This window comes from Jaculus jaculus, chromosome 2, assembly GCF_020740685.1.
Source record: "Jaculus jaculus isolate mJacJac1 chromosome 2, mJacJac1.mat.Y.cur, whole genome shotgun sequence".
Classification (NCBI taxonomy): domain Eukaryota; kingdom Metazoa; phylum Chordata; class Mammalia; order Rodentia; family Dipodidae; genus Jaculus; species Jaculus jaculus.
The window spans coordinates 6,797,189-6,810,615 of NC_059103.1; the positions used below are offsets into that span (position 1 = coordinate 6,797,189).

Consider the following 13,427-nt stretch of genomic DNA (forward strand, 5'->3'; position numbering starts at 1 on the left):
CAGATGAGGGGCAGAGCTAGCCACGCCCTCCCCCTCCATGGGTGTTTTATGTCTTTTTTTTTTTTTAAAGAATCTGACTTTTATATATTTTTTTTTAAAAAAGGAAGAAAAGAATGAGAAAGAGAGAAGAAAAGGAAAAAGGCAGAGAAGAATCAAAAAGAGAAAAAAATTAAAAAAAATCCCAGCCCCCCACCCCCACCCCTAAGACACAGTTTTCTGAAGTCCCATGTGTGTGCATATGTGTGTGTGTGTGTGTGTGTGTGTATTATGTGTGTATGTGCCTGTATGTGCGTGTGTGTTTATGTGTACGTGTAGGCGTGTACGTCGCTCGCGCCAGGCAGCGGACACATCAGCACAGTTCACGCGGACCTTAGGCTACCCGCTTGCCACGGCCATGCACGGCCCCTCCACACGGTCTCTGCACAGCCCAGGGCTGGGTGTGCCGGGCTGGCCTGGTGTTGTGCGTGCGTGTTGTATTTTGTGGTTAAGTTTCTGAGAGTCACAGATAGCTGCGGTAGATCCTGTATCCTTTTTTTTTTTCTTTTTTTTTCTTTTTTTTTTTTTGGTCCAATGAGAATCACGAGTTTCGGAGAAGACGCGCTGGGCAGGCTGCCCAGCCTGGGGTACGGGGAGTTGTTTGGGGGGGTGGGGCGCTCAGGACTTGTGCTGGGCGGACACGCCTTTCCAGTAGTCTAGGATGTCATGCAGATCCTCGTCTTTGGCGAACTGGACCTTCTTGCGCAGGGCGTGGCCGGCAGCCATGAACTCCTCGCCGTCCTTGTGCCTGCGCCGGCTCAGTCTGAGGCGGTCCCAGATGCTCTGGGACGCGCGGCAGGTGTACTCGGGGCTGGACGAGTAGCTCAGGTTGTGGTACTGCGGGGACAGCTGCGAATAGGCCAGGTCTCGGGGTCGCGGCCGGGTCAGCGGCTCCAGGATGGACGCCTTGCGGCCACCCAGGCCCTCGTGGGCCGGCGGGGCCGGGGGTGGGGCAGGGGGCTCGACAGGGTGGGACCCCGGGTACGAGTGCCGGTGCTCGCCGCCGAATTGGCGACCCTTGTCGGCCTCGGCCCGCAGCACGGCGGCCGCGGGCGTCACAGTGAGGATGGTGTCGGGCACCGGAGAGCTCTTTTCAATGTACTTGGTCTCCGTGGCCACGGCGGCCTTGTGCACGCCGGGGGCCTCGGTGCGGAAGGCTCGGGGGCTGCGCGTGGAGCCCCCGGACGAGGTGCTGACCCGAGGGGGACCGGGGGCGGCCTCCACGCTGTGGTGCCGCTGCAGGCCGCCGTGGCCACCGAAGGCATCCTTGTACACGGGCGACAGGAAGCTGTGCTTGCCGGCCAGGGGCTCGGACAGCAGCGCCAGCTGCGGCTCAGCGGCGGACGCGGCCCCAGACCTGGCACCCTGGAAGGAGGTGGACTCGGACTTGAGCGCGTCGATGCAGTTGTTAATGATCTGGTTGACCTTGTCCACCTCCTTGGCGATGGTGGAGATCTCGGCCACGGAGCTCTGGCTGTCGGGGCCCTGCCTGCCCAGCTCACAGTCCCTGCGTTCCGGGGGCTCCCCCGTGCGCACCTCGATGTAGTTCCCCTTGCTGGCCTTGGGCGTCTCGCTGCTCTCCACCAGCTTGTACTGCTCCATGTCGCTGGTGGCGGCCGGGAGGTACGGGATGCGGGTCATGGCCTCGGGGCCCAGCAGTGGGCCCTGAGACAGGGGGGCCAGCCCCGGAGCCTCGATCTCGGGCCCGTACTTGAGCTCGATGATGGTTTTCTTCAGGCTGCCGGCCGCGGCGGCCGCGGCGGCTTTCTTGTGCTTCTCTTCCTGGCGCCTCCTCTTGCGAAGGCAGTAGTACACGGCGCCCAGCACCAGCACCATGCCGAAGAGGCAGCCCAGGATGGTCATGATGTAATGAGTGGCCGTGGAGGGGCTGGGCACGGGTCCGGGAGGCCCGGGCGGCTTGGGCAGGCAGATGGTGAGGCAGGTGTGGTTGTGGTGTGTGCCCGAGCTGGTGGAGACCACGCAGTAGGTGTAGTTGGTGAGCGTGAACAGGTTGGTGAGCCGGATCTCCTCCTGGGCCTGCGTGAGCTTGGACACCGTGAAGGACTTGCTGTTGTTGTAATGTTCCAGCGTGTACATGCGGTTGAAGGGGCTGGGCAGCTGGACCGTGAGGGTGGCCGAGTCCTGCGTCAGATGCTTGACCTTAATGAGGGGACGGGCCTCCGCCTGGGTGGCCAGGGTGGTCACAGCCACCGGCGGCGTGGTGCCGTCGCCCGAGAAGCACTCCTCGTCAGCACAGGGCACGTCGCTGGGCTCCGGCGGAGGAGGCGGCGGTGGCGGCGAGTGTCCCGGCTGCGAGCGGCCCGGCACGAGCCGGGGCCCGATCGCTTCGGCCGCGTAAGAGTCCTCGGTGCACACGGACTGCAGCTTGCTGAGGATGCTGCGGTGGTGGCCGTGGCGACCCTGGCCCAGCAGGAAGTAGCCGGCGTAGACGGGCGGCGACTCACACTGCACGCGGTCGTGGGTCTGCGTGGCGTTGGTGAAGGCGGCCAGCCAGCGCAGGAAGCCCAGGAGCTCGCAGGAGCAGTAGAAGGGGTTGCTGTAGAGCTCGCACACCGAGAGCTTGGCCAGCCCCGCGAAGGTGCCGCCGCTCAGCTGCTGGATGCGGTTCATGGAGAGGTCGATGTTGACGATGTTGGGGCACTCCCAGAAGGCGCTGGCCATCACCACCTCGATGAGGTTGGCCTGCAGGTACAGGTACTCCAGCTTGCTCAGGCCACGCAGCATGCCCTCCGTGAGGTTGCGCAGGCGGTTGTAACCCAGCTGTAGCACCTGGAGGTTGAACTGGCCCGAGAAGGCGCCGTCCTCGACGTAGCTGATCTCGTTCTTCGTGAGGTTAAGGTACGTGAGGTTCCCAAAGCGGCTCAGCGAGGCGTACTGCACGCTGCGGATGCGGTTCTCGTTGAGCCGCAGGTCCACGATGGTGTTGTTGATCTGCTGGGGGATGGCCTCGTAGGGCGGCTGGTTCTGGCTACAGATGGCCAGCCACACAAAGCCCTTGTCACCCTCGATCAGCCAACAATCGCCCTGGGCCAGCCCGCCCGCATGCAGCAGCGTGGCGGCCGCCACACACACCCACAGCACACCCAGCCTGTGCCCGGCCATCAGGACCGCCCTCGCAGGAGACTCCATTCCGCCCGCCCACCGGGGGACGGGCTGGAGACCCGAGTGGCAGCAGCTCCCGGAGGGATGAAGGGGCGGGACGGGGAGCTGCCGCGCTCTCAGAGGGGTCCTGTCCCGCGCTGCATGGCGCTAGCACGGGACGGAGGGCGTCTCCCTCACGGCCCACCACCCTCCGTCGTCCGCCCCGGTCCTGCGGCGGCCTCGGCTTGCTTTCCCATGGGCCTGCGTGTCCTGGAGGCTCCACTCAGCTCCTTCCGTGGAAATCGCCCCTGCTGTAAGACAAGAGAAAAGAGAGTGGGGTCATGGAAGGCGGCTACCAAGCGGACTTGGCTGGCACTCAGCTCAGCCCCCACTCCAATCTCTTCTGTAAGACAGGGGGATCCGGGAATGGTGGCATATGGCTGTAATCCCAACATAGAGACAGAGGGACTGCCACAAGTTCAAGGCCAGCCTGGGCTACCTAGTGTGTACCAGGTCAGCCAGGACAACAAGCAAGTTTCTGTCTCAACAAAGAAACAACCAAAAAAAAACCCCACAAAACAAGGCTGTCGGTGTAGCTCAGTGGATAGAGTACGTGCCTAGCACACACTAAGCCCTGGGTTCCGTCCCCAGCGCTGCATACACGGGGCAGGATGGGGCACACCCGTAACTCCAGCACTCAGGAAGCAGAGGCAGGAGGATGAGGCGTCCACTGTCTTCTGCAGCTACCCAGTGAGTGCGAGGCCAGCCTGGGCTCATGAGACCCCGCTGCAAAGAAAATAAACAAAACATGGGAGACCCTGGTGCTCTCTTGGAGCACAGGGGGTGTGTGTTGAGGGGAGACAAGAGAAGCCAGGCTGAGTGAGGAAATCATCCCAGAGGGATTGTGGCTGTTCAGCCAGCTCAGCCCAGCTCTAGGAGCATGAGGGCGCCCAGGCCCATGGCTGGGACTCAAGGTTACTCTGCCAGTGCGCGACAAGGCTGCCTGTGGCTGACTGGCTCAGTGGGTGGTACCCTCCACCTGAGGCGTTAGAACATCATTTCGTTTTCTTTCGCATGTATACGTATGTGGGTGTGCTCATACGTATGTGCGCACGTGCATGTTGAGGTCCCAGGTCAATGTCACGTCTCCTCCTTGGTCACTCTTCATCCTATCTTTTGGGACCAAGCCTCACTGAGCCCAGTGCTCACCGACTTGGCTAGACCAAGTGGCCAGCAAGCTCCAGGGATGCTCCTGTCTCTGCCTCCTTGGTGCTGGAATTATAGGTGTATTCCATGTGCCCAGCTCTTACATGGGTGCTGGGGATCCAAACTCAGGTACCCCTGCTTGCACAGCAAGCCTCTACCTCCCAAACCCCCTGGGATATCATTTCTTCCCCCCAAGAGGGCCAGCCACAATGCCCTCCTAGCCACATGCAGGGAATACCAAGCACCCAGCCAGGGTTCCTGCCCAGCCCCAGGTAAAAATTTCGTATGGAACGCCACTCTTTTCCAGTCGCCACTGGGGAGCTGGCTTAGCTCACTCAGGAATTCACGACTTCCAGGTCTCGGTGTGAGCTCCACTCCACTGCCGTGTGGCCTCTGGGCCTCAAGTTTCCTCAAACAAATCGGCTAGGTGATCACTGTGACCATCCTCCCACCTGGCAGGCAAGACTTGAACCGTGCCCCGCTAGTAACAAGGCTTAGAGAGGAGGGACAGCCAATTCTGGCAAGAAATCCTCCACAGCTGGGCACGGTAGTGCACATCTCTAATCCCAGCACTTGGAAGGCAGAGGTAGGAGGATCACTGTGAGAGGAGACCACCCCCAGGCAAGATACAGACACCTCAAAGTCTCCAGGGCCTGTCTGGTCTCCCTCTACCTCTCACCCTGGGTCTGTGCAAGACCACCTCTCTCTAGCCCATGCACCTCAACCCTGCCCCCCCTCAAAACAGGACTGAGCCTTACACAAGGGGCACCCGCTTGGGTCCTGCTCCCTCTGGTGCCCCTCTGCCCACCCACTCCCTGGTAAGTTTCCCCAAGGATGTGAACCAAGAGTATGTTTGCTTGTTCATATCTGTGTCCCCGCTCTGTGGCCTGGCTGGCAGCCAGGTGTACCTTGCTGATATGGACGGCTGAAACCAAGCAGCATTGAGGCAAGCTCAAATGAAGAGAGAGAGAGAAAAAAAAAGTAGTGATAGCACAAGGCTTCTGCTCTCCTTGGAAGCCTCATAAGGAACAATTTGGCCCTGATTCCTGGGGAAGGCTTTTTCGGATTTTAGAAGATGGATGAGGGAAAGACCAGAGGAGGTTGGGGGCGGGGCACAGAGGCCCCTGGGGACCCAGCCACCAACCACCCCAGGGCCTGGAAGCCTGGGGTCTGCTCTGGTCTTGCTCCCCAAGTGCTTTCTGCTGCTGCACTGTGGTGGCATGACCCATTTAAAATGCCAGGGAGCTGGCAAAACACCTGTTGACATTACTGCCTGGACCCCAAGAAGCTAAGCCAGGCTGAGAGCATGTCTGTCAGTCCTGAGAACAGCAGACAGCCACTCCTGCCCCGGGCCTCCAGGAGAGGGTGTCAGAACCACAGGCCCACCCAGGAGGGGCGGCACCTCCGTACGTGATCCTATCAGCACTAATCTCTTGCTCAAAATAACTCAAAGTCTTGTTAAGAAGGATTACCGGGCCCGAGGAGCCCATCCCAGGCACCGTGCCGTCTCCGGCTTCTTGGGTGCAGTTGGCATGTGTGCGTACATACATCTGCACACACGTGCTCTCCCTACATGTGGACCTGCTTGTACACACCTACCTACACACACAGTATTGTGCACATATGTGAATGGGCTCTTATACTCTGTTGGGGTGTGTAGGCACTCCAAGATCCATTTCTCCCCTTTCTCGCTCTTGCTCTCATATCACCCTCCACCCCAGGCATTCCAGTGTTGGAAACATCTGTTTCCAACCCCATCAGCCCGGGCCTGCCACCCTCAGACTGGCCTCACCTCCCATCTGCGGGGCAGGCCGGGAACCTGTGGTTGCCCCTCTTGCCACCGGCATATAAACAAGGAAGGACAGACCTGGGCTTCCCTCAGCCTTCTCCACTCTGAGTCTCCACAACCTGAGGCCCAGAGACAGCACCCTGTCTGAGGCCACAGCCCGCCCCCATCTTCTCCTGTCAGGGCTGGGTTGGAGGCAAGCTGAAAACGCACCCTGCTAGGCCCACGACACCCCGAGCCCTGAGTGTGGCATTAGATGGGAGCCAGGTATCTCCCAAAGATGCAGGCCTGCCACAGGTAATGGTTATCACAGAATGGGACACACCACCTCAGAGGGTCTGGATGGACCACATCCTTCTAGAACCTTCCATCACAACCAACCAACTCGGTGGCACCCCACTCCCTTTCTGATCTTTATGGCTAGGCTCCTTCCTTCACCGTGTCACGCATTCTGGAATCCCTTCATTCACCTTGTTCTCACCCCACTTCTGCCATCCCCCCCGCCCCCACCTGTCCCCTCACCCTGTGCTTAGTAAGAAGATCATCAAACTACAGCCACCAGAAAGGAGAGCTGGGCAGCGTGGGGCTGGAGGAAGACTGGTGCACAGACCCTGTGTAGAACCAGCCTAGCCCGTCACCACACCCAGGTGAAGGCCACCACTTACAGCCACCTGAAATCACTTTCCATCCCCAAACTGCCTGTCCCCCTCCCCACATTTGCCAGCCTCTCCTCTTAGCCGTGTTTTTATGCCCCCCCCCCCCCGCTTCTCCATAGCCTCCTCCTGCCATCCAGCAGGGCAACTTCTGGCACACAACCTTCTAGAACTTTCCATGACAATAAGCAACCAACTCAGTGTGCATCTCCTTCCCTGTCACCTCTCCCACCCCCTCAATGGCAAACTTTCTCAAAAGGGTAACCCATGGCTTCTATCCCATCTCCTGGTGTCATCTGTCCCTGTCCTTGTCTGTCCTCAGAGCTGCCTCCCCAAAAGGCCACCGGCAACCTCCATGCCACCATCTCCTACTTTTCTCTTGCACATTCTTTGGTGGTGTTTGGCGCAGGCGGCAGCCAGCTTTTCCTGAAGCTCACTGTGACCCCTCCCATGCACACTGTTGGGTCTCCACGGTGACCTCTGTCTGCCCCTGTGGCTGGGCTATCCTCGGCTCCTCACCCACAACACCCTCCCTTGGCCTGTTCCATGTGACTGGTTCAATCTGTCAGCATAACCCAGATGCGCCCTGATGTTCAGGCGGGTTATGCAGATCTGAGGGGCTGACGTGGAGCCCCGAGGCTATGTTTGGAAGGTTCCACTGTGGGATGTCAGGGATGGGCATGCAGCTCCCTACAGAAAAGGGACTGGTGGGCAGCTCCATCCAAGCTGTGGGGGTTTCCTTATCACAGGGAGGAGTTCAAGTCGGAGCTGGGAATTCTGTGTGGAGATGGCAGAAGCAATCGTGTCCTCAGAGTAGCAAGTTGGACCCTTAAAGGACTCTCCGACAGGCTGAATGAAAGGAACTTGATTTTCCAAAAGTGCTCCTGGAGATAGAGGGTGTGTCTTTACCCAGCCCGAGGCCAGCACCCTGCAGAACAAGGAATTCCATGGCCTGCAAGGCGCAGAGCCAGCCGGCAGGAACCTAGATCGCTGAATGACATCTGGACAGAAGCTGGCCTCCAGCAGCACCCTGGTCCACGCCCCTCTCTCCCCACTGCAAAAGGATGCTGGACATGGAGTTGGGCACAGCAGGGCCCCATAAGGGTTGGTGGATGGACAGACACAGACCTGAAGGAAGGAGTGGCTGAGCGGAGCTGGAGAGGCAGGCTGGTTATCAGTGGGAGGGTCTCAGCAGCTGTTAGACAGAAGGGGAAAGTGTACCAGCCAGGGGAGCTGATGAGGTGGGAAACTGGGGTGCTCATAGTGGCCCCTCCACAGGGGCTGGTGGTGTCCAGGTGCAACAGGAGTGGGCACTGCCAGGTGGGACCCTGGGTGGCAGATGCTGCTGGAGTGGCGGGGGTGGGGACAGGGAGCCAGGAGGGGAGCTTGGGACTTGGTCCCCATCATTCTCTTCTCCTTCTTACTGCTTTCCCTTCCTCACTTTCCCCAGCATATGCGTTGTTGGAAGAACTGTCCACAGCTGGAGAAGCTGGGGCCAGAGTTCCAAGCCTGGGCCAGCCAGAGACTTCCCCAGTTCCCGGCTGTAGTGGTTTGGATCAGATGTCCCCCCCCAGAAACTCCGAGTGCTCCCCAGCTGGTACCAATTTGGGAGGTGGAGACCTGCTGGAGGGGGGCAGGCTTAAGGGTGCTACAGCCAGTGCCCCCCACCTGGCTAGAGCTTGGCTCACTCTCCTGCGGTTGTTTTTGACCGACTGTGGCAGAGGTGACGTCCAGCCTCTGCTCATGCCATGCTGTCCCTTGCTGTCATGAAGCTTCCCCAGAATTGTTAAGCCAAAATAAAAGCTTTCCTCCCATCAGCTGTTTTTGGTCAGGCGTTTTGTCCCAGCAAGGAGAAAGTAACTACAGCATCAACCTAGACCTCAGTTTCACCACCCAAGTTTCCCCTTTTGGAAACTGATCAGCCGGGTGTCTGTCTGCAAGGACCCTTCCTATGGTGGCAGGGACAGGGTCTCATGCCTCCCTGGCCAGAGGGCCCGCTCTGGCCTTTCTCTCACGTGTGTACATGCATGTCTAGGTGGGCATGTGAAGGCCGGAGGATAGCCCCAAGTGTCGCCGCCCAGGAGCCATCCACCTCTTTGTTTGAGACAGGATCTCTCACTGGCCTAGAGCTCACCAATTAGGGTCCACTAGCCGGCCAGGGAGCCCCAGGGGTCCTCCTTGCTCCCTCCCTACAGACCCACACCTCCACGGCCGGCATTTTCAGACGCGTTCTGGGGATCCGAACTCAGGTTCTCATGCTTGTAAGACAAGCACCTTATCCGCTGAGCCAGCACTCCCGCGCACCCACACACAGCGTCACAAGGGAATATACACACGGCACGCACTGACACACACCCTGCGTGCACCCGAACGTCCCCTGAAAACACACACACACACACACACACACACACACACACACACACACCTCCGTGGCACCACAGACGGCAGCGCAGGAGCCGAGGGGACGATGGGAACAGCACACGTGAGGCTGACACCAAGTTCACCCTGTCGTTCCAACCCCGCAGCTCACCACTGATAATGAAAGAGAGAAATACGGTGGTTCCAGGCTTTTAAACTTCTTATGGCCAGATTTCCATAATCCCAGCAGCCGAGCTGAGGAGACCGTGCCTGCCTGCAAATACGGCTTCTGTGCTCCATCCTGTAGCCCGGCGAGCAACCGAGCAACTGGGGCCCGGGGCCAGGACCAGGAGGGCCCCAGGGTTCTGATGATAGAATGAACCTTCCTCCCCTTGCACCCCGGGGACAGCATGGGCTGAGGGCCAGAGCAGGGAGTCAGAGCGATGGGTGGAAAGTTAGTGATCGATAAGTTTTCACCGTTCCCATGTTTTGCCAATAGATCATGTTTACTGCTCACGTCTGCCTGCCTCTGCAGTGAGCCTCCAGCCAGGATCATCTCCCGCGCTCTGCCGCAGAGCCCGCAGGGCTGGGATGGGCAGGTGGGGCTAGCTGGCAGGCCGGGGTCCACTAGACTGACTGCGTTGACCTGAGCCGGCCAAGAGCAGGCGGTGACTTGCCTGCTTCCTGCTGCATCAAGTGGTCCAAGACCAGCTCCCGTCAGGACGTGAAGCTTGGCGGCAGACACTCTAGCTATGTGACCTTGGGTGAGTCACCGTCCCTCTCTGAGCCTGTCTTCTAACCCCATCACGTGGACATGCCCACGGATCCACCTCCTAGGGCTGCGGTGAGTAAGCTGGCCTGAGTTACAAACATTCCTGGTTCATGCCAAGAAGTTCTCTGGCCATTCCTCGCGGGCTCTTCCAGCCTGCCCTCGGCCTCGGGGGACAGAAGGGAGAGCCCCACAAGACAAGGGCAGACAGAGTGGGCACACCAGACATGTGTGCTGGGTTTTGCTTCGTGCCGGACCCCACAGGGGAAGCCTCAGGGACCCTTTCCTGCCCAGAGAGCCTTCCTCATCGCCCGTGCAAGACCAGCCTTCCCTCTGCTCCAGAGTCCTCCCCACCCAAGCAAGGCCACTCTGGCTCAGTCTGGCCCCTGGAGTGCAGGAGAGCTGAATCAGCAAGCCTGACTCCTTGGGACTCGGCCACAGGGTCAGACCTGACACGCCCTGGACCTTGGCCAGTCCTGACCTTGTCCTCCAGCTGGCCATGAAGGAGCAGAGGAGGTTATGGCCGTACCATGCCCCTTTGTGCCAGGCCTCAGAGGCCATCAAGGAAGTGGGAGGACATGTGGGAAGGGAGTCCAATACTGTCTCACCTCGGGTGAGTGCCGAGGACTCTTCCTGCCCACCCAGAGCTGGAGCACTCTACAGGTGAGCAAGCGGACACCCTCTTGTTTCCTCCGTGCCTGCACTTATTGAGGCCCTGCTGTGTAACAAAGCCCGCTGTCTGAAAGGCCGCAGCATCGGTCACACCCATCAGATTGACATGAAAACAGGCTCTGAGGGCCACAGCCGGCCAGGAAGTCAGGATCAGTGACCGAATCCACAAGAGAGCTTGTTAAATAATTAGATTCCTGCCTGGGATGGTGGCGCACGCCTTTAATCCCAGCATTCGGGAGGCAGAGGTAGAAGGATCACCCTGAGTTCGAGGCCACCTGAGACTGCATAGTTAAATTCCAGGTTAGCTTGGGCCACAGTGAGACCCTACCTTGAAAAAAAAAAAATCAAATAATTAGATTCCTGCCCCACCCTGAATTCCCATAGGGGGCCACAGAGCTGGGACCCAGATGGGGCCGGATGGAAGGCAGCAATTGGCCCTGAGAAGTGAGGGGGAGGATGCCAGCTCCCCAGGCCTCCTCCTGGATCTGAGCTGGGACCGAGGAGAGACCTCTGAGCCCTTCCCTCCTCCCTCCCTCCCTTTGGGTCCTGCAGCTCCAGGCTGCTCTGAAGTTAATTAGGGACCCAAACATTTAATGGCCTCTCATGCTTCCACCGGGCATCTTTTTAAATTAAAAAACATGATGTATGGCACCGTTGGAGGGAGAAATCACTTTGCAACGGCTCCCTGCCCAGGCGCTGGCAGGCATTTGTGGAGGAGGGCGCCCGGCTGGTCCCTGGAGATGACGGCCAGCGTATGACCCTATCCAGGAGCTCTGCCCCTCTCCCCCTCCCGCCACCAGGCAGCATGTGGCTTAAAGCCAGGCATGGGTCCCAGGGTCCCAGAAGACACACAGCACAGGTCCCATCATACCCCATCACTGGCAATCGGGAAGTTCTGTCTTTAGTCTGACCTGAATCTCTCCACTTGTTTTGAAGGATGCTCGGTTGAGATCTGCCATTCTCTTCCTAGTACTACGCTGGCCTCGGGGAGGCCTTCTCATTACCCTGAGCTCCAGGATTCTGTCCCTATTTTGAGCTTTGACACCTGGCTGGAAGGAGGGTCTGGCCTCAGTAGAAGGCTGGGTGGCTCCTTGTGGACGCTGTGGCTCCCTGCTTATGGCCCCTCCAGCCAGCTCACAGGCACAGAAACGCACACGTAGGGCCAGCTCATGTCATTGGCACATCCACTGTGGGACCTGCACATTATTTCTGGGCCACTTTTAATGGTACTAAAGACTTGGGCTTGGGCTTTGAGCAGGACTATAAATGAGCAATTAGCCCTTGAATGTTACATTAATTACAGAAATTAGAAGAAAATAAAACCTGTACAAGGTCTAGCCTGAAGATGTCAGCAATGAGAAACGTGCTGGATGTGCCGGATGGAGCCAGGGCCCGTCTGTGCTGTGACATGCACCTCTGTGGGACATTTGTGGGACTCGGGGCCATGGTATCTGCCCCACAAGCCAGTAGAGAACACACCTCCGCAAGATGTGCCTGCCACGGGCCTCACTTCTACAGATGTCCCTCCGTGCAGCATGCCCGCATGGGACGCGCCTCTGTGAGGTGCGCCTTCGTGAGATGCACGTCTATGACTGCCTGCCCCAGCCGCGGCCCAGCTAAGGGCAGGTGTGAGAAGACATGGCCAAAGAGTGTCCGCACTGTTCCCTTGGAGATGTGGGCTGCTTGTCACCTGAGGCCTGTCACCACATTGTGAATTCTGACAAGATACCCTCGACATAGCGTTCCTCCTACCTGGGGCACTTTGGGCTTCTAGACAGCAAAGCAGTATTGGCCATAAGCACAGTCAGTAGGGAGACCCTGTCCCCAAAAGGCACCCTCAGCCACCAGCTGTCTCTAAGAGGCCACACCATGTCTGCTCCCCAGGACACCTGTTGAAGTCTGCTGCCATGAGGAGCTGGTGTTTATTTGCCAGAGACCTGTCATCCCAGCACTTGGGAGACTGAGGCAGGAGGACGGTAAGTTTGAGGCTATTCTGGGCTACAATGAATATTCCTTTCCTCTCCCCGCCCAAAAGAAGAAAGCAACATGGTGGCACGTGCCTGTCATCCCAGCACTCGGGAGTGCTGAGGTAGGGGGATTTGGAGTCTGTCGCCACCAGCTCTGTGGCATCATCACCCAGGACACAGTCCCCCCCTGCTGTGCAGCTTAGGGATGCCAATGCTGCCCTCTGGGCAGACACACCCTCTGTCTCTAACACCTTCATGGTTTCAGTTATTTATTTATAGTTTTTGGTTTTTTGAGGTAGGGTCTCACTGTAGCCCAGGCTGACCTGGAATTCACTATGTAGTCTCAGGCTGGCCTTGAACCCATGGCGATCCTCCTACCTCTGCCTCCCTAGTGCTGGGATTAAAGGCGTGCGCCACCACGCCCGGCTTCATGGTTTCAATTCTTACACCTAAGGTTCCGCTTACCGCAGAAAGGTCAGATTAGATTTCTCTCCCCACCCCCCTCCACCGCCCCTGCCACCCGCAGGTAACAAAACAGCCCGACTCTATGTATTGAATAAACTATTCCCTCTGGTTAACTCGTGACACTCCAGCCTCTTCCTCCTTCCTGCCACAGCCCTGCATGGCAGCCCAGCGCCCTCAACAAAGTCCCCATGTTGTCTTTGCCTGACTCTCCCCCTCCCTGGCACAGCAAGGCTGTGCTCATCCTGGATTTCTTCCATTTTTCTCAGAGATGCCGAGTTCTTCAGCTGGACCACCATCACCTCACCACCCACCCACCCGCAGCCCAGTGCCCTGTGTTCAGACTCCAGATTGGGGCTGGCCCTCCCCTCTAGTGCCCCAGAGCACTTTGGGGAAAGGGGGACCGATTGCCACTC

The 13,427-nt window shown here is 58.6% G+C and overlaps 1 protein-coding gene across 4 annotated transcripts in view; it reads right to left on the reverse strand.

Annotated features, from left to right (window-relative positions):
• Positions 1 to 194: 194 nt before the first annotated feature.
• Positions 195 to 13,427, reverse strand: part of Elfn1 (extracellular leucine rich repeat and fibronectin type III domain containing 1) — a 69,211-nt gene continuing 55,978 nt past the window's right edge. For all 4 annotated transcript variants that reach the window (XM_045142583.1, XM_045142584.1, XM_045142585.1 and 1 more), the window contains one exon: positions 195 to 3,449. In XM_045142583.1, coding sequence (XP_044998518.1) covers positions 655 to 3,186 — 2,532 coding nt within the window. In that variant the 5' untranslated portion in view covers positions 3,187 to 3,449 and the 3' untranslated portion in view covers positions 195 to 654. The remainder of the gene's footprint in view (positions 3,450 to 13,427) is intronic.